This window comes from Herpailurus yagouaroundi, unplaced genomic scaffold, assembly GCF_014898765.1.
Source record: "Herpailurus yagouaroundi ecotype Mexico unplaced genomic scaffold, PumYag 29, whole genome shotgun sequence".
NCBI lineage: Eukaryota > Metazoa > Chordata > Mammalia > Carnivora > Felidae > Herpailurus > Herpailurus yagouaroundi.
Genome location: NW_024412377.1, coordinates 11980470 through 11999581, shown reverse-complemented (window position 1 = coordinate 11999581; position 19112 = coordinate 11980470). Strand labels below are relative to the sequence as shown.

The 19112-nt window shown below is 43.2% G+C and overlaps 1 protein-coding gene across 2 annotated transcripts in view; it reads right to left on the bottom strand.

Moving 5' to 3' along the window:
• The window catches only part of FBXL7 (F-box and leucine rich repeat protein 7), a 396191-nt gene that overhangs the window by 331403 nt on the left and 45676 nt on the right, over window positions 1–19112 (bottom strand). The window contains exon 1 of one of the 2 annotated variants that reach the window (XM_040494240.1): window positions 5912–6071. The exons of the other annotated variant lie outside the window; for it this stretch is intronic. Within the exon in view, the coding sequence (XP_040350174.1) occupies window positions 5912–5969 (58 nt within the window). The 5' untranslated portion in view covers window positions 5970–6071. Of the gene's footprint in view, window positions 1–5911; window positions 6072–19112 lie in introns of those variants that run through there. 2 annotated transcript variants of the gene reach the window in all.

Below are 19112 nucleotides of genomic sequence, written 5' to 3'. Positions count from 1 at the left end.
CTCTCTGTCTCAAAAATAAATAAACGTTAAAAAAAAATTTTAAAAGAGCGAGTGCATTTAAAAAAAAAAAAAAAAGATCTATTCTTCTAACCTAATGATGACAAAGTAAATCCCACATAGGCCAAGTAGCTTTCAACTACTGCATGACCATAGACACAATTAGCTTATCTCTGTCCAGGATGCTCAAGTGAACCCTCTATGCTCACTGTCTAGAGGTGATGGGGACAACTAAGCCAAACGCCTTCCCAAAATGCTTCCAAAGCACCTCCTCTTCTGGGAGTGACATTTTTCGTCTGAAAACTGGGATTTAACAGAGCCATCTGCACAATCAAAGTCTATTTGACGCATGTCCAGATGACGTAGACTCTTTAGAAACCAACAGAAAGGTGGGGCGCCTGGGTGGCTCAGTCAGTTAAGTGCCCGACTTCGGCTCAGGCCACGATCTCACGGTTTGTGACTTCGAGCCCCGCCTCGGGCTCTGTGCTGACAGCTGGGAGCTTGGAGCCTGCTTGGGATTCTGTGTCTCCCTCTCTCTCTGCCCCTCCCCCACTCACACTCTGTCTGTCTCTCTCTCAAAAATAAACATTAAAAAAAATTTTTTTAAAGAAAAAGGAAAAAAAAAGAAACCAACAGAAAGGAAAGGAGGGGAACATATTTAATGGTCATCAAAAATGATCAAGACACTAAAAGATCCAAGAAATACCGGAAGAACGATTTACAAAATGCCTCAGATTTTTTACAGGATAAACTGTCAATTCATTCAATAAATAGGCACTGGGCACCTACCATGATTCAAGGCCTGAGATACAAAGATAAAAGAGAACCAGATCCTGCCATTTTCAGGAGTTTAGGAACCCACTGAAGTCTACGACATACAGACTAATTCTCAAACCTGGCTATACGTTCAAATCACCTGGAGGAGCTTTGCCAAATTACCAATGGCTGGGCTTACACCCAGGCCAATTACATAAGCATCTAAACTTTTGGGCAGTTCTTAAACACCTTTGAGCTAGACCATTAAGGTGAGTGGAGATGGCATTTCTAGTTGAAGAAGCTGCAAGAGAAGAGTCGCCATGATAGAAAATCAAGGGCATTTAACAGCTAAACATAAAAACAAGTGGTTCAGTTCCCTCCATTTACAAGGTCTGAGAAGGGCAGTAAAAGAAAACAGAGTGGGTGAAAACCAGACCCTGGAGGGTGTTAAACTTTGGAGAACATGGAGAATCGCTATTTCTGAGAAAAGAGGAAAACTATACTTCAAAAACTTAACCTTCCTAGAACTCTAATAATAGAGGGTCCAAGGGAAGAGGCAAAGGCGTGAAGTTGAGTGTCACGTCTAAGGCAATAAGCCCAAATGAAAGCCCTGGCTTCCCTTCATTCCCACAAAAACTCCCCTTGGCGGACTCCCCTTCGGCCTCACCCAGGGCACACTAGATTCCCTCAAGGGTCAGGGCTGGACCCTGCGGTCTTGTTACCCTGATTCGTTTTCCCTAGGTGATGTCATGTCTGTTCAGTCAGTTATCATCTGCGTACGCGTTTGGAAATTCTCCACCCAAACCTCACCCCCCACTCCGACTGTTAACCCTAACTGCCTGTTTAACCTCCATTCCCCTTGGGCACACTGAAGTAACCTCAAACTCACCATGTCCAAAATTGAACTCATCATATTCCTTACAAAGCCTAGGGCTCTTTATGCTTTTTTTTCCTCTGGAAATGGTACCACATCCCATCCAGTTACACAGGTCAGAGATTTGCATGTCATTCTTAACACTGTCTCTTTCACCCCCATACCTGGTCTACCACCAGGTCCTATGGATTCTACCTTGTGTATGTCTCTTAGATTCCTCCTGCTTTCTCCCCCTCCGTCAGCACCTCCTTAGCCCAAGACGCCATCTTCCTTGTTTGACTGTTTCCATAAAAGTTTCCGCTCACTGACCCAAATTCACTCTTGTCTCCCTGCCACCAAGTCACCAGTTCAAATTCCAAAACTAACTATGTCACCACTTTACTCAAAATTCTTCCATGGCTTCCTATGGATCTTTTTTTTTTTTTAATGTTTATTTATTTATTTTGAGAGAGAGAGAAAGAGTGTGAGTGGGGTAGGGACAGAGAGAGGGAGAGGGAGAGGGAGAATCACAAGCAGGCTCCACAAGGGGCCTCAATCCCACGAACCGCAAGATCCTGACCTGAGCCCAAATCAATAACTGGGTGGCTCAACCGACGGTGCCCCTGGTCTTATAATATTTAAAAACTTCCTCAGAAGGCCTGACTACATCTCCAACCAGCCACAAAAGCCTTTGTTTAGCCCTACACATTTGCCACTCTTGCTCCCGCCACAGGGCCACTGGATGCACGGTTCCATCTGCCAAGAGCTTGGTATCCCTGTTTGGACTATTCAACTCCTTGGCCACCCCTCAGTTCCCAGTAAAGTCATGACTTCCTCCAGGCATCCTTCCCTGATCTCCCTGCCTTACCAGCGGTTTCTAACAGCAACTTGATTTGGATACAACTCTACGTTTGGTTGACTTACATTTGATGAAAGCATTTGCTTCACACTTGTGCCCCCACCAACATAACCCCTAAATCATCCCAACACGGGGCTGGGAAGAACCAAAAAATATGTAGGAGAGAGTGTGCCGGAGAGAGAGAATGGATTCAAGAGTTCTTCCGATTTAGAGATGCTAAATGTAACAAGAAGGAGTAGACTCAAAGATGATTACAAAGCTCTCGGGTCTGGATGACGAAGAAATACGAACTATTAGATTACTAACTACACTGATCCTGATTGACTGATTTCATTTGTATGTGGTTTTCTTTGCTTTAGTTTGCACCGTTCCAATCCCCACACCAAAACACACTATTCTTTTATTTAAAGCAAATGACCTAAAGTTGGCTGCTACCAGCACATTCCAGTCAAGCCCCAGCACAATAATTAGTGCAGGCTTACAAGTACTCCCACGGTAAGACCAACTCTCATCCCCTGCAGCATTAAATATGAAACACCCACATGCAGGGAAACGCTACCTCAGGGCAAACAAAACTTTCTTCATAGAGGAACGTTCAGTGCATGCACGAGTAATGAAGTTCGTGGACTGCTTCTACCCTGCATACTTTATTTTTAGTCTTAACCTAATTTCACTAGTCCAGAAATACTAACACATTATGTCTACCAATTCAGAATACTTTTCGTCATAAAATAATAAAGTACATATCCAAAGGCTGCTAAGATTTGAATTTATTTCACCCCAAAAAACACCCTTCTCTTGCGCTGGCAAATATTAGTTTGAACCTGAATTATTTTATGGAACATGGTAAGTTCCTGCTCAGTAAGTACTTCTGTTGTTAAGCCATATTTTATCCCTTTGCACTTTTACAGGGAAGGCATTAAAGTTTATTTTTTAAGGCAAAGCTGTTATATAATAAACCATTCTGGACATGACACAGTTTATGTATTCATAAAATGTTTCTGAGTTTCAAAAGATGCATGTTATAGAGTTATCGCACCTACAGGAGTTGCCAAATATTTGCAATATTTTTGAAATAATAATAAGGACAGGTATACACAATAAAAAGCTAGCAACCGATTTCTGGGAAAGCAAATTGCACTCCGAAGTCTTAAAGAGTTTCCTAGAAGTAAAGAAATTATGGGCTTCATTCTGTCTCTGCAAGATATCAAATGCAAGGGTAGCACTGAATTCTAACATATCAGCTTTATGATGTACCCATAGGACTCAAAAGTTCCCAGCTATATTATTCTCCTTTGGTGGGAAGTTGGAAGAAATGGTACAAATTTGGTTAATGCTTATCTACATATATGATGCTATAAATCAAAGACACACAGTAAACTATCAATCGGACCGGACAGACTTATATCCACGGTCTCCAGGGATGGGAGGCACACTGACTTTATTCATCAGTGTTGAACCGCCGAAGCAGGGCACCAGTGAGGTGGACAGGACAGCTCCTGACAAAACAGACCATCTAATTTACGTTGGCAAGAGACACTGCCTGCATCAGACCATCTGCTTTCTGGGAGAAACAAAGAAAATTCCAGAGTGCAACAGTAATACTGCCTTCCCTTGCAGTGAGGAGGGATGCCTGTCATTGGATTCCCTCTTCTGCCAAGACCTCTTCCCTCTTTCTACCAAGCAAACGAAAACGACGGTGACTTTTGATAAATAGGGTAAAAGCTTTTTTCTTTTTCTGAGCTGGCTTGACCATCTCATTGGCAAGATGGAGAAGCCTTCCTTAAAACTTTCTGCAGTAGTATTCTTCGTCACCCCCTACTGCTTGCTACCTCTCTACTTCGAGAAAATGAGAACGCGCGTCCTTTTGTAAACACTGTACTTTCTCCAGAGACTCAAAGACATGACAGCTCAGAGTTCTTCAGTACGACGGAGCAAACATTGAGCCGTTGCAATGCTCACTGGGCCTTAGAGTTAAAAAGAGTTAACGGGCACCTGGGTGGCTCAGTCGGTTAAGCGTCTGATTTCCGCTCAGGTCATGATCTCAGTTTGTGGGTTCGAGTCCCATGTCGGGCTCTGTGCCGACGGCTCAGAGTCTGGAGCCTGCTTCGGATTCTGTGTCTCCCTCTCTCTCTGTTTCTCCTTTGCTTGCGCTCTCTCTCTCTCTCTCTCTCTCAAAAATGAATAAACATAAATAAATAAATAGAGATGACATTTGGGCGGTCTCCCTTCAAAGATTCCACGGTGTATTAAAGAAGACAAACACCTGCTATAAACAAATAAGTGAAATAACAGGTACTGTGAGACACAAGCAAGAGAATGGGAAATGGTTATTTTTGTTAATGAATTTTGGACCTGGAAAGGCTTTTCCAGGACCCAGGGTGAGGCATATTCTCTGCATCACCTCCTGATCCCTCCCTAACAAGGAAAACTATGTTTACGTGGCTAAATGAGTTACTATAAACCATTAAGTCGTAAGAGACGGCCTTAAAGGTATAAAAGGGGTTTTAAAAAAAGGATAAGGAGTATTTTCAGGGTGCATCAGGGGGCATGGGGCTCACACTCCTTTGCCTCGGGCATGGAAGAAGAAAGGAGATTTCGGGCATTTGCTTTCGGAGTGCATACTGAACCAGGCTGGTGCCTGCCCACTCTTCCCCAGTTCATTTTTTAGCTGGTGCAGTATAGCTGGGGAGCAGCTGGCACGAGCTGGGGCCAGTACAGATGGCTCTGCGGAAGCTACTCCACAACGTAGCATGTTGGGTCCTTCCACACGACACTTAAAGCCTCTAAAGAACTCCACAATTACAAAATGCTTCCCTTTCCTCTCTCTGGTTTTCATCTCCATTACTTTCTAAAGCAAGCATTATTACTTCAGCTGCAAAAAGCACAAAAGAGGGGCGCCTGGGTGAGTCAGTCGGCTGAGCGTCCAACTTCGGCTCAGGTCATGATCTCACGGTTCGTGGGTCCGAGCCCCGCGACGGGCTCTGGGCGGACAGCTCAGAGCCTGGAGCCTGCTTCGGATTCTGTGTCTCCCTCTCTCTCTCTGCTCCTCCCCCACTCATGCTCTGTCTCTCTCTCTCTCTCCTTCAAAAGTTTAAAAAAAAAAAAAACATTAAAGAAAAAGCATAAATGAAGCGTCAGAAAGGTGAAATTCGTACCCCCAAATGACTCCAATAGTAATGTTAAAAACATGTGGATGGACCCAGAAGCCCTGATACCCCAAATAACAAACTGGTGAGTCACAGCCATTTATAAAATAAAAGTTGGATATATCATATGAAACTACAAATTTCTAGAACCCTTGAAAAATTGAAATCTGGAAACTAAAACAGTTCTGGGCTAATTCCATGTGCTAGTAACAGGGTAGGAGGCAGAGCATTTGAGCACCAATGAATTCTCTACCATCTAAACCGGCCCATTCCAGATGATCTACGCATTCACCTGACCTGTTGGCATCTGAGGGCACCTGCTAAACCATATGGCAAGTGGCAGGGGACATCTCATCCAAAACGCTCAGAATACTCTTCTCCTTTAGGTCATCTCCAGCGTGATTCCATTCACACAAATTTCGTCCAAATGTCGTCTGCTCAACCGCGTCACATAACGTACCTAAACAGTGATGGAAAATACATCCTCTGGAAACGTCTGTCTATACCCCGATCGAATCATTTTACTGTTATAAATGATCTACATATTTGTGGAGAATAAAGGCCACTGGATTCCAATTGCTGTCTCTAGCCCTATTTCCACCTCCCCATGTTAAAGCAGACACTTTAATCTCCTGGCGTCCTACGCCTGTTCATCTGCCAATGACTATGGAACAGGTCAAGGTTTAGAGGTCTTGGAAGGTTCCCAAAGTCACTTCTATTGTCACTAGTATAATTCTAAAGAATGAACACCCAAACTAGGGCATTCTCAGTTTCTACTCTTCTAGTTAAAAGACATTATTTGGAGGGACGCCTGGGTGGTTCAGTCAGTTAAGCGCCCAACTTTAGCTCAGGTCATAATCTCACGGTTCGTGAGTTCGAGCCCCCCGTCTGACTCTGTGCCGACAGCTCCGAGTCTGTGTCTCCCTTTCTCTCTCTGTGTCTCCCTTGCTCTCTCTGCCCCTCTCCCTCTCGCTCTCTGTCTCTCAAAAATGAATAGATGCTAAAAAAATTTTTTTAAAGACATTATTTGGGGGAAAAAAGGCACCATTGATTTAAATGGCAGTCAAACTGTTGGTTAGGTTTTATGACTCCAGTTCCATTTTGGGATTTGAATTCGCCTGTGGAAAACAGATGTTTAGCTGCTAAAACAATAACATTTTAAAGTTTCATTTCACAAAAATTAAAGCACAGCTATAACCCAGAAGCTCAAAAGGAACCAGCCCACACAGTTATAGTCAGATGAGGGGCAAACAGTCTCCCAAGTCTCTGCTGAGGGGTGCACAGAGCTGCAGAAAACACACACCCTCCAACCTGACACTGGAAGGTAGTTTTCTGAAAGCCAGCAAGTGCACGGGGCCAGCCTGGAGTGAGAAGTGGACAGCCCGTGGCCTTGAGCATGGCTGGTCAGCCACAGATGCTGGCCACGTCCTTTTCTCTTGGATCTGCACACTCTGAATTGAGCAGAATAGCACAATTCTAATGACAAGACAGAGGCAGTGTTCAGGAAAGGGAACGGGGCTCTCAGTATAGACTGTCTAGATCCCCAAGTCACAGTCACTGAAGTTCATCTGCAAAGCAGACTCGCATTTTCTAATTAATTCAATTCAACTAATATAGTTTTGCTGGGAAGGAAAGTAAACTTTGGGGACTTTTTTCTCCTACAGACGAGGAGATATTTTTAGACTTATTTCATTTATATTTGAGCAAACCACCCAATTTTTCCTGGCCTCTGTTGGCTGGTACATAAGGTGGAAGGATTTACTTCGGTACCCACTAACTTTCTTTCCAATCCAGTTCTATGCTTGTATGGATTTCTACTAAGTTCATACGCTTCAGCAATACAAAACAAGCAAGCAAGCAAACAAACAAACACAGGCGTTCTTTTTTCCTTCCAAATTACAGAGCGGAACATTAAATTTCAAAGTGTTTAATATTCTACCTCATAGTTCATAAGCAAAAAGAACCCTTTTTTCTCTATGAATAAAATGCATGAACTAAAGAGAGATCTCAGAGTATGGCAGTCATCAATTATCCACAAGAAAAAAAAGTCCCCTAATTTGGAGACAGGCAAGGATGAAAAGGCGGAGCACAGGAGATGTTTAGGGAAGTGAAATTACTCTGTATGGCACCACAAATGTGGATACCTGTCATTCCGTATTTGTCCAAACTCACTGGATGTCCAGCACCTATGCGGCTCCTAATGTAAGCGATGGCCTCTGGGTGAGAACGATGTGTCAGTGCAGGTTCATCAATTACAATCAATGTCCCACTCTGGTGGCCATGTTGATGGGGCAGCCTGTGCATATGTGGGTCAGGTGATATTTGGAAAATCTCTGTACCTTTCGCTCTATTTTCTGTGAACCTGAAATTGCTCTAAAACATAAAGTCTTTATTTAAAAAAAGAGAGAGAGAGAGAAGAAAGTAACCAGGTTTAAAAAAAAAAAAGCCTGAAAAGTAATGTTCAGGATCTGCTGGCGTGATTAAAATGAAGAGTGCTGATGCCTCTGGGGTGCCTGGGTGGCTCAGTTGGTTAAGCGTCCAGCTTTGGCTCAGGTCAGTCTTACAGTTGGTGAGTTCAAGCCCCTCTCTGCTGTCAGCGTGGAGCCCGCTGACAGTTTCTACTTTTCTACTTAAAAGACATTATTTGGAGGGACGCCTGGGTGGTTCACTCAGTTAAGTGTCCAACTTTAGCTCAGGTCATAATCTCGCGGTTAGTGAGTTCGAGCCCCCTTTGGAGCCCACTTTGGACTCTCCGTCCCCCTCTTTTTCTGCCTCTCCCCCACCAAAATAAATTTTACAAATGTTAAAAAAAAAAATAGAGAGAGAAAGAGAGCACGCTGACGCCCTCACAGCTCTACAGGTTCAAAACTGTTGTGGGTGCGGCAGTACAGTATGAAACAGATAAATACACATCATTTGGATCAAAATGACTGTTCTCTCAGCAGCCCCACTGGAAGGAGCCTGTCTGCCTTAATGCCTACCTGGGGAGAAAAAAATGGTTCTGCAACCAACCTTCTCTGACAACCTTTCTACACGTATAAATACAACATGTATCTCAAAAGTCATTTACACGTTTCCGGGAGGAAAGGTTAAGTCACTACAGGTAGGTCACGAAAGGCAGGACATACAACGTTGGACAGTGCATGTCACAACACCGGTGCCAAGGAACCTATCCTATTTGATTCTCTTCCAGAGACTGCAGAAAAAGTAGTCCTCTGCTTTTTCAAATGCTTGAAATATCTATTCCTTTGCGATAAAACGGGTTTCTCAAAAACTTGCTTCTTGTACAAAATGTAACATTAGTGGGGTTGGAACTAGCATCTTGGTCCCAAAATTCATGTTCCCGTTTACAAAGCCAAGGTCCTTCCTCTCCCCGAGTGTTTGCTCTGAGTCACGTCCCTTATACCCACACCTCGCTCAGTGCAGCTCAGTGTGTTGAGTTCACCACATTGAATTAAATGGTTTACAGACATCCTTGGGGAAAATTACTCAACTATTGTTTGGTATTCCTAAGCTGGCTTGCCTAAATAAAACAAAAGAAGCCAATGCCCCTTTGCCAACTGCACTTATAATTGAAATGGTACTTGTTCCTTTTTACTATTTATGCTCAAGTTTAAAAAAAAAAAAAAAAAAAAAAAAAGCATACCAGAGCACAGGTTCTTGGAAACCTGCTCAATGTAAGTCTCAAACCCATCCAACTCTGTTTCGATACAATAGTAAACTTGGACCCCACACTCGCACTACAACATAAAAACGTCTACATCCTGAAGCATTTTACATCATCTTCAATCTATTTTCAATACAAGAAACAGAAGAGATGTGAATTTTCCAGGACAGACTGCTGTAAACGTCTCATTCTCCTGTCTTCCATGTTTTTCTTCTTCCTATCTTTTAAAAACAACATCTTGGGGCACCTGGGTGGCGCAGTCGGTTAAGCGTCCGACTTCAGCCAGGTCACGATCTCACGGTCCGTGAGTTCGAGCCCCGCGTCGGGCTCTGGGCTGATGGCTCGGAGCCTGGAGCCTGCTTCCGATTCTGTGTCTCCCTCTCTCTCTGCCCCTCCCCCGTTCATGCTCTGTCTCTCTCTGTCCCAAAAATAAATAAACATTGAAAAAAAATTTTTTTAATAAAAACAACATCTTTTTTGGCATGCGTACTGCTTAATTTTACATGTCAGTCTGACTGAATCCCAGGGTGCCCAGATACTTGGTCAAACATTATTCTGGATGTGAGAGTGAGCGTGTTTTGGGTGAGATTACCATCTGAACTGGTAGACTAAATAAAGCAGATACCCTCTCTAAGGCGGGTGGGCCTCATCCAATCAGTTGAAGGCCAGAATAGAACAAAAAGGCTAGTAAGTAAGAGAGAAAACTCCACCTGCCTGACTCCTTGGGCTGGGATTCCATTCTTGGTTGACTCTGGACTTGAACTGAAACACTGGCTCTTACATAGTCTTGAGGCTGCCAGTATTCACTGGAACCCCACCACAGCCCTCCTCCAGCTTCCCAACTACAGATCTTGGGACTCGCCAGCCTCCATAATTGTAGAAGCCAATATCTATATATACACACAGCTATATACAATACACACATATACACACCCTACTGGTTCTGTTTCTCTTGAGAAATGCTGACTAATACAATATGGCATACAGACACATGACCATGTTTCGGCCATTTCTCCTTTTACAGTGTTATAACCAAACCATAAGCTAGTTTCCCTGAATGAAGATGAAGGTTTTCTTCCATTTGAATATTACCTTTACCCAGCTTCACATTTTTACAGTAAAAACGTGGCGTCATGTTAGAAACAGTCTAGGCTTCAATAAACATTTCCGTCATGGAAACTTGACAAACTTTTCTTAAGCACAAGCTAATCATATTTTTATGGCACGGAAAAAGCATATCAGAAAGACAAGAAAATGCAGCCAACTGCCATTCACTTTAATGGAAAAGATCATAGGCCTTTTTTTTTCTCCCTAAAATAGGAAAACCTACTATTTTTATTACCGTGATTTTAATAGCAGCATATTGGAAACATCTACAAATGCTTGGTTTCATTTGCTTTTCCGAAGTTGTATCTTTATTTCAAAAAGAAGCCACACACACATACATCATCGCATTTTTCTTATGTTTTGAAAGACTTAAAATGTTTTCTTTTTTTATGAAGGCCACGTGAGCGTTACCAGGCTTTTTAATATCAGTGCTGCGCATCATCACTACGGGAGCAAGAACAAACCTTGCGACATCTGAACGTATTTCGGGCATATTGCGCACCGAGCTGCATTCTATCCATGACACTCTCACCAAGCGGACTCCTGTGGGTTTAGGGTCAGAACCTTTCTGAAAGCCATTTGGAATCCTGGATCTTGGACCCCATTCAAAGTAGGAGGAGAGAAAGGGTGCCCGCCAGGCTCCATTGGCAGAGTATGCAAATCCTGATCTCCGGGTTGTAAGTGCAAGCCGGGCACGCAGATCACTTAAAAGGAAAACAAAATAACAAAATAAACTAAGAGGAGGGAGGAAGAAAGTGACATGGTGGTTCACCAGTCAACTGAAATGGCAAACAAGATATGTTTTCCTTTACTAAACTGCACTTCAGGTATTTTTCTCCTTCATTTTGCATTTCTGGTTCTGATGTTGAGAGTAGACATCTATTTATTATTTATGCATTTAATAAATCTTATGAACACTGCCATTCACTTTTAGAATTTTCTTTGAGATAATCTAGTGAGGTGCACTAAATATGCCGTGTGTCTGCGCGCACGCGCGCGCACACACACACACACACACACACACAGATATTATTGACCTCATAACTGTCTAGTCTACTAGATTGAGGCTGAAAATTATTCTTATTTTTTTCTCCTTTTTTTAATTTAAATTCAAGTTAGTTAACATACAGTGTAGTCCTGGCTGCAGGAGTAGAACCCAGTAATTTATCTTTTACATATGACACCCAGTGCTTATCCCAAAAAGTTCCCTCCTTAATGCCTGTCACCCATTTAGCCCATCCCCCCACTCACCCCTCCAGCAACCCTCAGTTTGTTTTCTGTATTTAAGTATTTAAGAGTCTCTTATGCTTTGCCTCCCTCACCAGAGTCAGAATTTAAGAATGGCCATTTATAGGGGTGCCTGAGTGGCTTAGTTGGTTAAGCGTCTGACTGTTGATTTCAGTTCAGGTCATGATCTCACAGTTTGTGAGTTTGAGCACTGCATCAGACTCTGAGCTGACAGTGTGGAGTCGGCTTGGGATTCTCTCTCTCTCTCTCTCTCTCTCTCTCTCTCTCTCTCCCCCCCCTGTCTCTCAGCCCTTCCCCTGCACCCTCTCTAAATAAATAAATAACCCTTTAAAAAAAAGAAAAAAAAGAATGGCCATTTATACTGAAATAGCAAAAAAACAAAAAACAAAAAACAAAAAAAACAAAAAACAAAACCCAACAACAACAACACAATCCACAACTGTTCCCTCGTTTTACATTAATATAACAAAAATGCACATTATTGTCTTTCTTATAATTCTTATTTATACCAAGAACCATTTATTAGGAAGAATAGTATATCCCAACTTTTAATAAAGAAAAGTTGGTTAGTAACTAAATGGTTCAATATACACTGGAAAGAATGAGGACAGGAAAAAAATAAATAAATAAAACACTCACAATTCATCTGTTAAATGTGCTAACCGGGATGAACAGTTGCCAATGACTGCACTAAAAGAGACTTTATAAGAAATGAATGTATTTATTTTAAATGCTGAGACTGGACATTTCAAACATGATGAAACAATCAGACACAGAGTGACTGGATGTAACCACCCATTTTTATATCAAATATTTAGAAAGCAAAGGCACGACTCTGGGGCTTGACATATTCCAAGAGGACTTCGGCCCAGAACTTCCTTTTATGAGGCATCAAGCCTTCCCAAGCCCAAATAATTCCCCAAGTACCTTAGATTCATTTTCCACAGCAAGGAAGGATCAATTTTAAAGTGTAATGTTCTGCCTGCCAAACATCAGCCGGACAGGAATGTTCAAAGGTGCAAGTTCAAGTAGAGACTCCTGATTCCATACAGGAGCTGGAGAACACGCTCTTGAGGCAAGCTTCAGGAGCCAGGAGCACAGAGGAAAGGGGGGGATGATGTCCTATAAAGAGAACTTGGCTTCTTCAAGGGTTGTTTCAAACAGGAGAGTGACAAATACTAGCAATAAACAGCTAGAAGCGACTTACAGTGCTCGTTACTGCTAAAGAGGCTTTAGCAACTGTGCCGAACTCACCCAATGTCCAAAGCCATTCTCTGGAGAATAGTTGAGCACAGAAAACAAATGGAAGGCTGCTTTCTGCTTTCCATGCAAGGTCTGATGCATAAATAGCAGAGCACAATTTATAGGACGAAGTAGGTTTCAAGGATCAGTCCCTATTGTTCTGGTTTCTACAATGAAGTTCTATTTGGTCAAGCAAATGTTAGCCTACCTCTGTGTCACACACCATGCTGGGCTCTGAAGATGAGAAGATGAGTAAATCATTATCAATGAAAAACGCTTTGACTTTTTTTTTTTTTTTTTTTTTTTTTTTTTTTACAAACTCCAGCAGTCCCACCCCTAGGAATACATACCTCGGAAATACCTCTGTACCTCGGTGCCCAAAGACATAAAGCACTGTTCACAATGGCCTCAAAACAATCAGAATAGGTGAATAATTTGTGCTATATTCTCTAATTATCCTTTTTAATGTTGAAAATCATCCCTGCATAGCCGGGTCCCCAGCCTCTCTCATGCCTTACTTTTATGCACAATAATTATTAACATCTACTCTGTGAACATTAAGACAATTTGTGTTGTTTAGCATCTGTGTTTCTACCTGAAACATAAGTTCCATGAGGGCAGGCATTTTTTTTTTTTTTTGAGGGCAAGGATTTTGATCTTGCTTTATTTACCACTACTTCTGTCCGCGCAGCCTAGAATGGCATCTGGCACGTGAAAGGAATTTGGTAATATATGTGGAAAGGAGAGGGGAAGGGATACAGACAGGGAGAGAGAAGCAAAAGAAAGAACAGAGGTAGAGAAGAATGGAGGGAGGAAGACAGGCAAGAAATTGCTAGAAACAGTGAAAATCAAAGAACTAAAGACAACCAACAGCTTAACAGGAGCAATTCTCATGACTATAATGCTGACTGGGGGAAAAAAACAAAACAAAACAAAAAAACCGAGATGGAAAAGAATACATACAGACTGATTCCATTTACTTTCGATTCCAAATAGGCAAAACTAATATTACGATCCGTACGTAACTAGAAGAGCTGTAAAGAGAACAGCAAAGGTGTGGTACACACAAGGTATCTGATGCAGATACCTTGAGAGGGTGACGGAATTGCAGAGGGTGCAGGGAGGACTTGAAGCATGTTGGAACACCGCATTCCTTAAGCTGGACTGTGAGTTTACACTTTATTATGAGTCCCCATACCTCATACATGTAGTGAACATGCTTATGAATTTCATAATGCATACAAAACAGCAAGTCACTTGGGCCTACTCTCTGGTGAGAAAGACCTGACGAGAGAAGAATCCAGAATCCAGCGGGACAGAGGCACAAGCATGGGCTGTGGAGCACCCAGGTGGCTGGTCCACCCAGAACCCCATGTGGTTCTAAATGCTTCCTTTCATCGTGGTAAAGGGATTGGTCTCCAACGGTCACATGATTTATATATTTTTAAACCTGTAGTTCATTGAAGAGAAGCCTCTTAAATAACTGTTAGTAGTATTTTAAAGAAATCCCACCCAGCTTCAACAGAATTTGGGAGGTAGAGGAAGCAGAAAAAATACTTCACTGGGTATTATTAAGGTCATTTGGGTGGGTGCTATTAAGAATCAATTGCTAGGGCACCTGGGGGGCTCAGTCGGGTAAGCCTCCGACTTCAGCTCGGGTCATGATCTCATGGTTCGTGGGTTTGAGCCCCGCATCGGGCTCTGTGCTGACAGCACAGAGCCTGGAACCTGCTTGGGATTCTGTGTCTTACTCTCTGCCCCCTGTGTTCGCTTGCTCTCTCTTTCTCTCTCAAAAATCAATAAACATTAAAAACAAATTTTAATAAATAAATAAGAATCAACTGCCTATAATTGCATGAACTAATTTGTTCTGCTATATGTTCACTGAGTATTTATTCAGAAACTAATACTGAGGGGCGCCTGGATGGTTTAGTCCGTTAGACTCTTGACTTTGGCTCAGGTCACGATCTCCCAGTTCATGAGTTCGAGGCCCTGCTTGGGATTCTGTCTCTCCCTCTCTCCGCCCCTCCCCTGCTTGCTCTCTATTTCTCTCTCAAAACCAAACAAAAATAAACTTAAAAAAATAAACTATTACGGAGTAGCAGTAATGTGCAAGGTATTGGCTAAGTACATGGGAAGGTACAAACGTGGAAAACGTCATCAGCGGAGCTCATATGCCAGTGTTAAGACATGTATTTAATGATCATAGCATATGTGTAGGTGTCCGGGATGCCCCAAAAAACAGAAAGGACTATGCCTGTCGGGTTTTGCATGAAGTCACAAAAGAAAGCGAGCAGTTCATTCTTAGGGCAAGAAAAGAAACAATGTGCGTTGCTGAATGTTGCCTTGCCTTTCATTATTCACTGTAGGTTCTACTCCTTATCCTCAACTTAATCATTCATGCCTCCAGGTCTTTTACTGCGAAAGCAGTATCAGCTATGTTGCAAATCTTGCAAATCTTTGCTCTAACTCCACTAATCTCTCTCTCTCTCTTTTCTTTTTGATTGACGTTTTGCTTCATCCAATTCTAGCTGCATTTTGAACAATTAGGAACTCGGCAAAAAATAACTTTTTTGTCCTCTGCTCAAGGGATGTGTGTAAAACTATCCCACAGAACAATGAAAGGGGTCTTCTATAAAAGATTTCTGGACCACTTTCAGTGACTATTACTTAGGGCAAGTCACTTAAGTTCCCCGATGCCACTGTCTCAGTTACAAATTAAGGAAGTTAAGACTACGCGTCCAGGGACACTTATGAAACACAAATGCACGCACACACACCCATATATGATACGCATACAGATGTAATTTCTATCACAGTGATATTTTGCATTGTCAACACCATGACTCTTCAGTCTTCCAATGGTCACGTGAATATAGGACCTCAGCCCTTTCACAATCTCGCATTAGATTAAGTTGAACAGCACTCGGTTGAAGGGTTTCCAGTTGCTTTGGACATATGCCTTCTCTCAGCACTTCATGTCTTCTGGATGCGTCTTTAACTTGAATCTTTTATCTTCCTATACATTCTCCTTCCCCAAACACAACTTCATATATGTTGCTTCATATACAGTGTTGGAACAAGCAAACACACAACTACTAGACCACCGCTACGACCGCTACTCACAATGACTCATACGGAGGGAGCATTTGTGAAGTGCCAGGCACTGTCCTCAATGTTTTACCTCTATTAGCTCATTTAATTCCCAGAACAACCCGCGGGGCATGAAGTACCTTGTGGAGATGGCATGGCCTGCGTGGAGGAATGTGAATCTAGATGGTCTAGCTCTAGGGTACATGTCCTAACCCAAGCCACTGTTATAAATGCCCGAACTGTGGATGCTTTCCTACGCACACACACATACATTTGATTTGTGCCTGATACGGTAGAGGATACAAAAGCAGCCTCAGAAGAGAGAAGAAAATAATTCTCTCTGAAATAAACCTGACTCGGACACCATTCGACGTGGGTTTAAATCCAAATACCCAAAGGGTCGCATATGTGTGCCCTCACCTACAAGGAGGTGCTATTGCTTGGGTCCAATTTAAAGTCTCCAGTTTATTTTTGGAATCCAGATTCTGGGAACCAGCTATTTCCATATTCGATCCCCTGGGCATAGCAAGCTGGGTACTTAGAAAGCACATATGCCATGTAGAGACAAACCCAGCCTGGCACCTATGTGGTGCCCTTGGCCAGCTGCCCTTGGCCTGGCAGCAATAAAAAACAAGGCATGCCAGAATCCGTGCTCTGTGTTCTAAAGGGAAGTGAAGATTTATCCTCTTGGAAAGAGAAGGAAAAACCAACCCGGCCTCTTCTGGGTCCTGAAGGTTGCAGCTGAGGCTGGTGCTGTTAATAAGATGTTCACTCTGCAAAACACCCCACTGGGAGGTTTTCTCCCTTTCTTCTTTTTTCACTTTTAGCAAATCTTGGCAAAAACACTTGCCATTTTAACCGCTTTTAAGTGCCCAGTCTAGTGGCATTAATTACGTTCACAATGTTGTGCCACTATTTCCTGTATTTGTGGTCACCCCAAACAGAAGCTCTGTGCCCACAAACTCCCCATCTCTCCCTTCACCCCTCCCCGGACACCCCTAACCTACTTTCTGTCTCTCCGAAGTTACCTGTTCCAGCAACTTCACGAGAGTGGAATTATACAACATTTGTCCTTTGTGTCACAGGACGTTAGGGTTTTATGTTACTCTCTTCCTGGCACAATTTAACCACAAGCATTACCCACCGGGTTACCCACTGGCAAGAGCACAGGGAGAGCTGGGGTCCTGCCCAGAGCCACCCGGCTGCCTGTCTCTAAGCGGTCACCTTGTGCCGTGCCCCCCCAGTTCCCTGCATTTCCAGCGACCCAACAGGAATAGCAAACACAAATGGCTACTCCACCAAGCTGAAAGCCTCTCACGCGTTTCTCCATCAATTACCTCTCCAGCCTGTGGGCCACACCACTCTGGACAGAGCATGCCCAACCCTTCTGTCGTTGGCACCAACAGAGCAGCTTAACAGAAGACCATGGGGGAGGGGAGGGGGGGGGAAGTTAGAGAGGGAAGGAGGCACCCCACCCCCCCCTCTTAAAACCTCACAACAACCTGCGGGTTGAGGGGGGGTGGGGAGGGAGGGGAAGTGTGTGATGGGCACGGAGGAGGGCACCTGCTGGGATGAGCCCTGGGTGTTGTATGGCAACCAATGTGACAATAAATTTCATATTAAAAAAATAATAATAAAAAAATAAAGGAAGATGAAGTTCTTTTTTATGAAATGGTACAATCAGGGTCATTCTAAGTAAGACGTTCATATGCCTTACTTGTCTTACTTTCACAAGTGTTAAACCTCCAGTACATCAATTTAAGATAACCTACGGCTCACTTTAAATATAATTAGGCGGATGGGGCGCCCGGGTGGCTCGGTCGGTTGAGCATCCGACTTCGGCTCAGGTCATGATCTCGCGGTCCGTGAGTTCAAGCCCCGCGTCGGGCTCTGTGCTGACAGCTCAGAGCCTGGAGCCTGCTTTGGATTCTGTGTCTCCCTCTCTCTCTGCCCCTCTCCCACTTCTCTCTCTCTCTCTCTCTGTCAAAAATAAATAAACATTTAAAAAACTAAATGTAATTGGCAGAATTCTGAGTCGAATTGCATTAGAAGTTGCTATGGTACATCTCAAAGACAATTAAACCTTTACTAATTATAATGTTATCGTCTCATTTCCGCTTTTAACAAGTTTGTAGGGCTGAGGAACTAGGCCAATAAAACCTAATAAATAAAAAGTCCCTGCGCATGAATGACAAAATGCCGCATTTTAGGCAGAGTTAAGGATCTGGCCTCTTTAGCCACTTCTCATTTTGGTTATTGGTTCTGGCTTTAAAACATCGCTTCGAAGGTGAAAAGAGTCGAGTCTCGCGCGGCTCCAGCTCCAAACAGAAGGGATGCTGGCTCTTCCTTGATATCACGGAGGCTGGAAAAATTCCAAAACGTGGTTCACACCTACGCCTCACTTCCTTTCTGACTTGCCACAACAAAAGAGATACCGGGATGCTTCGCTCCTAACTTCTCAGGGATTTTTCGCAAACCAGGCAGTCATGAGAGCAGAAAGTGAACAGGAGTCTAAAAATCTGACTGGATGAAATGTAAAATCATTTTAGTCCAAGTATGCTGATACATGGAGGCCGTAGCAAAAAAAATAAATGTAAGATTTATCATTTTTCCTATTCTACTATCCTTGCTTCATCCCAATCCTGGCGTGAGGGTTAATTTTACGTGTCGACCTGACTTGCCACAGGATGTTCAGATACCTGGTTAAATGGTATTTCTGGGTGTGTCTGTGGGACCATTTCCAGCAGATATCGGCAAGTGGAATGCCAGGCTGAGCACAGAAGGTGGCCCTCCCGAGTGGGGGTGCTCATCCTGCAACTATTTGAGGGCCGGCATAGAACCAAAGGGTAAAGCTGGGACATCAGTCTTCTGCCCTCCGAAAGGCACTTCTACTCCTGGTTCTCCTGGTTCCCAGACTGAATTACACCGACATCTTTTCGTTCTCCAGTTTGCTGACTTCACGTCTTGGAACTTCTCAGCCTCTATATTGTGTGAGCCAATTCTTCATCAGAAATTTCATTATACTCCATATCCTATTATAAAAATAAGGCATAATCTCCAGGTGCACTAGGGTTTTCCAGAGACACAGAAACAACAGGATACACACACACACACACACACACACACACACACACACACACA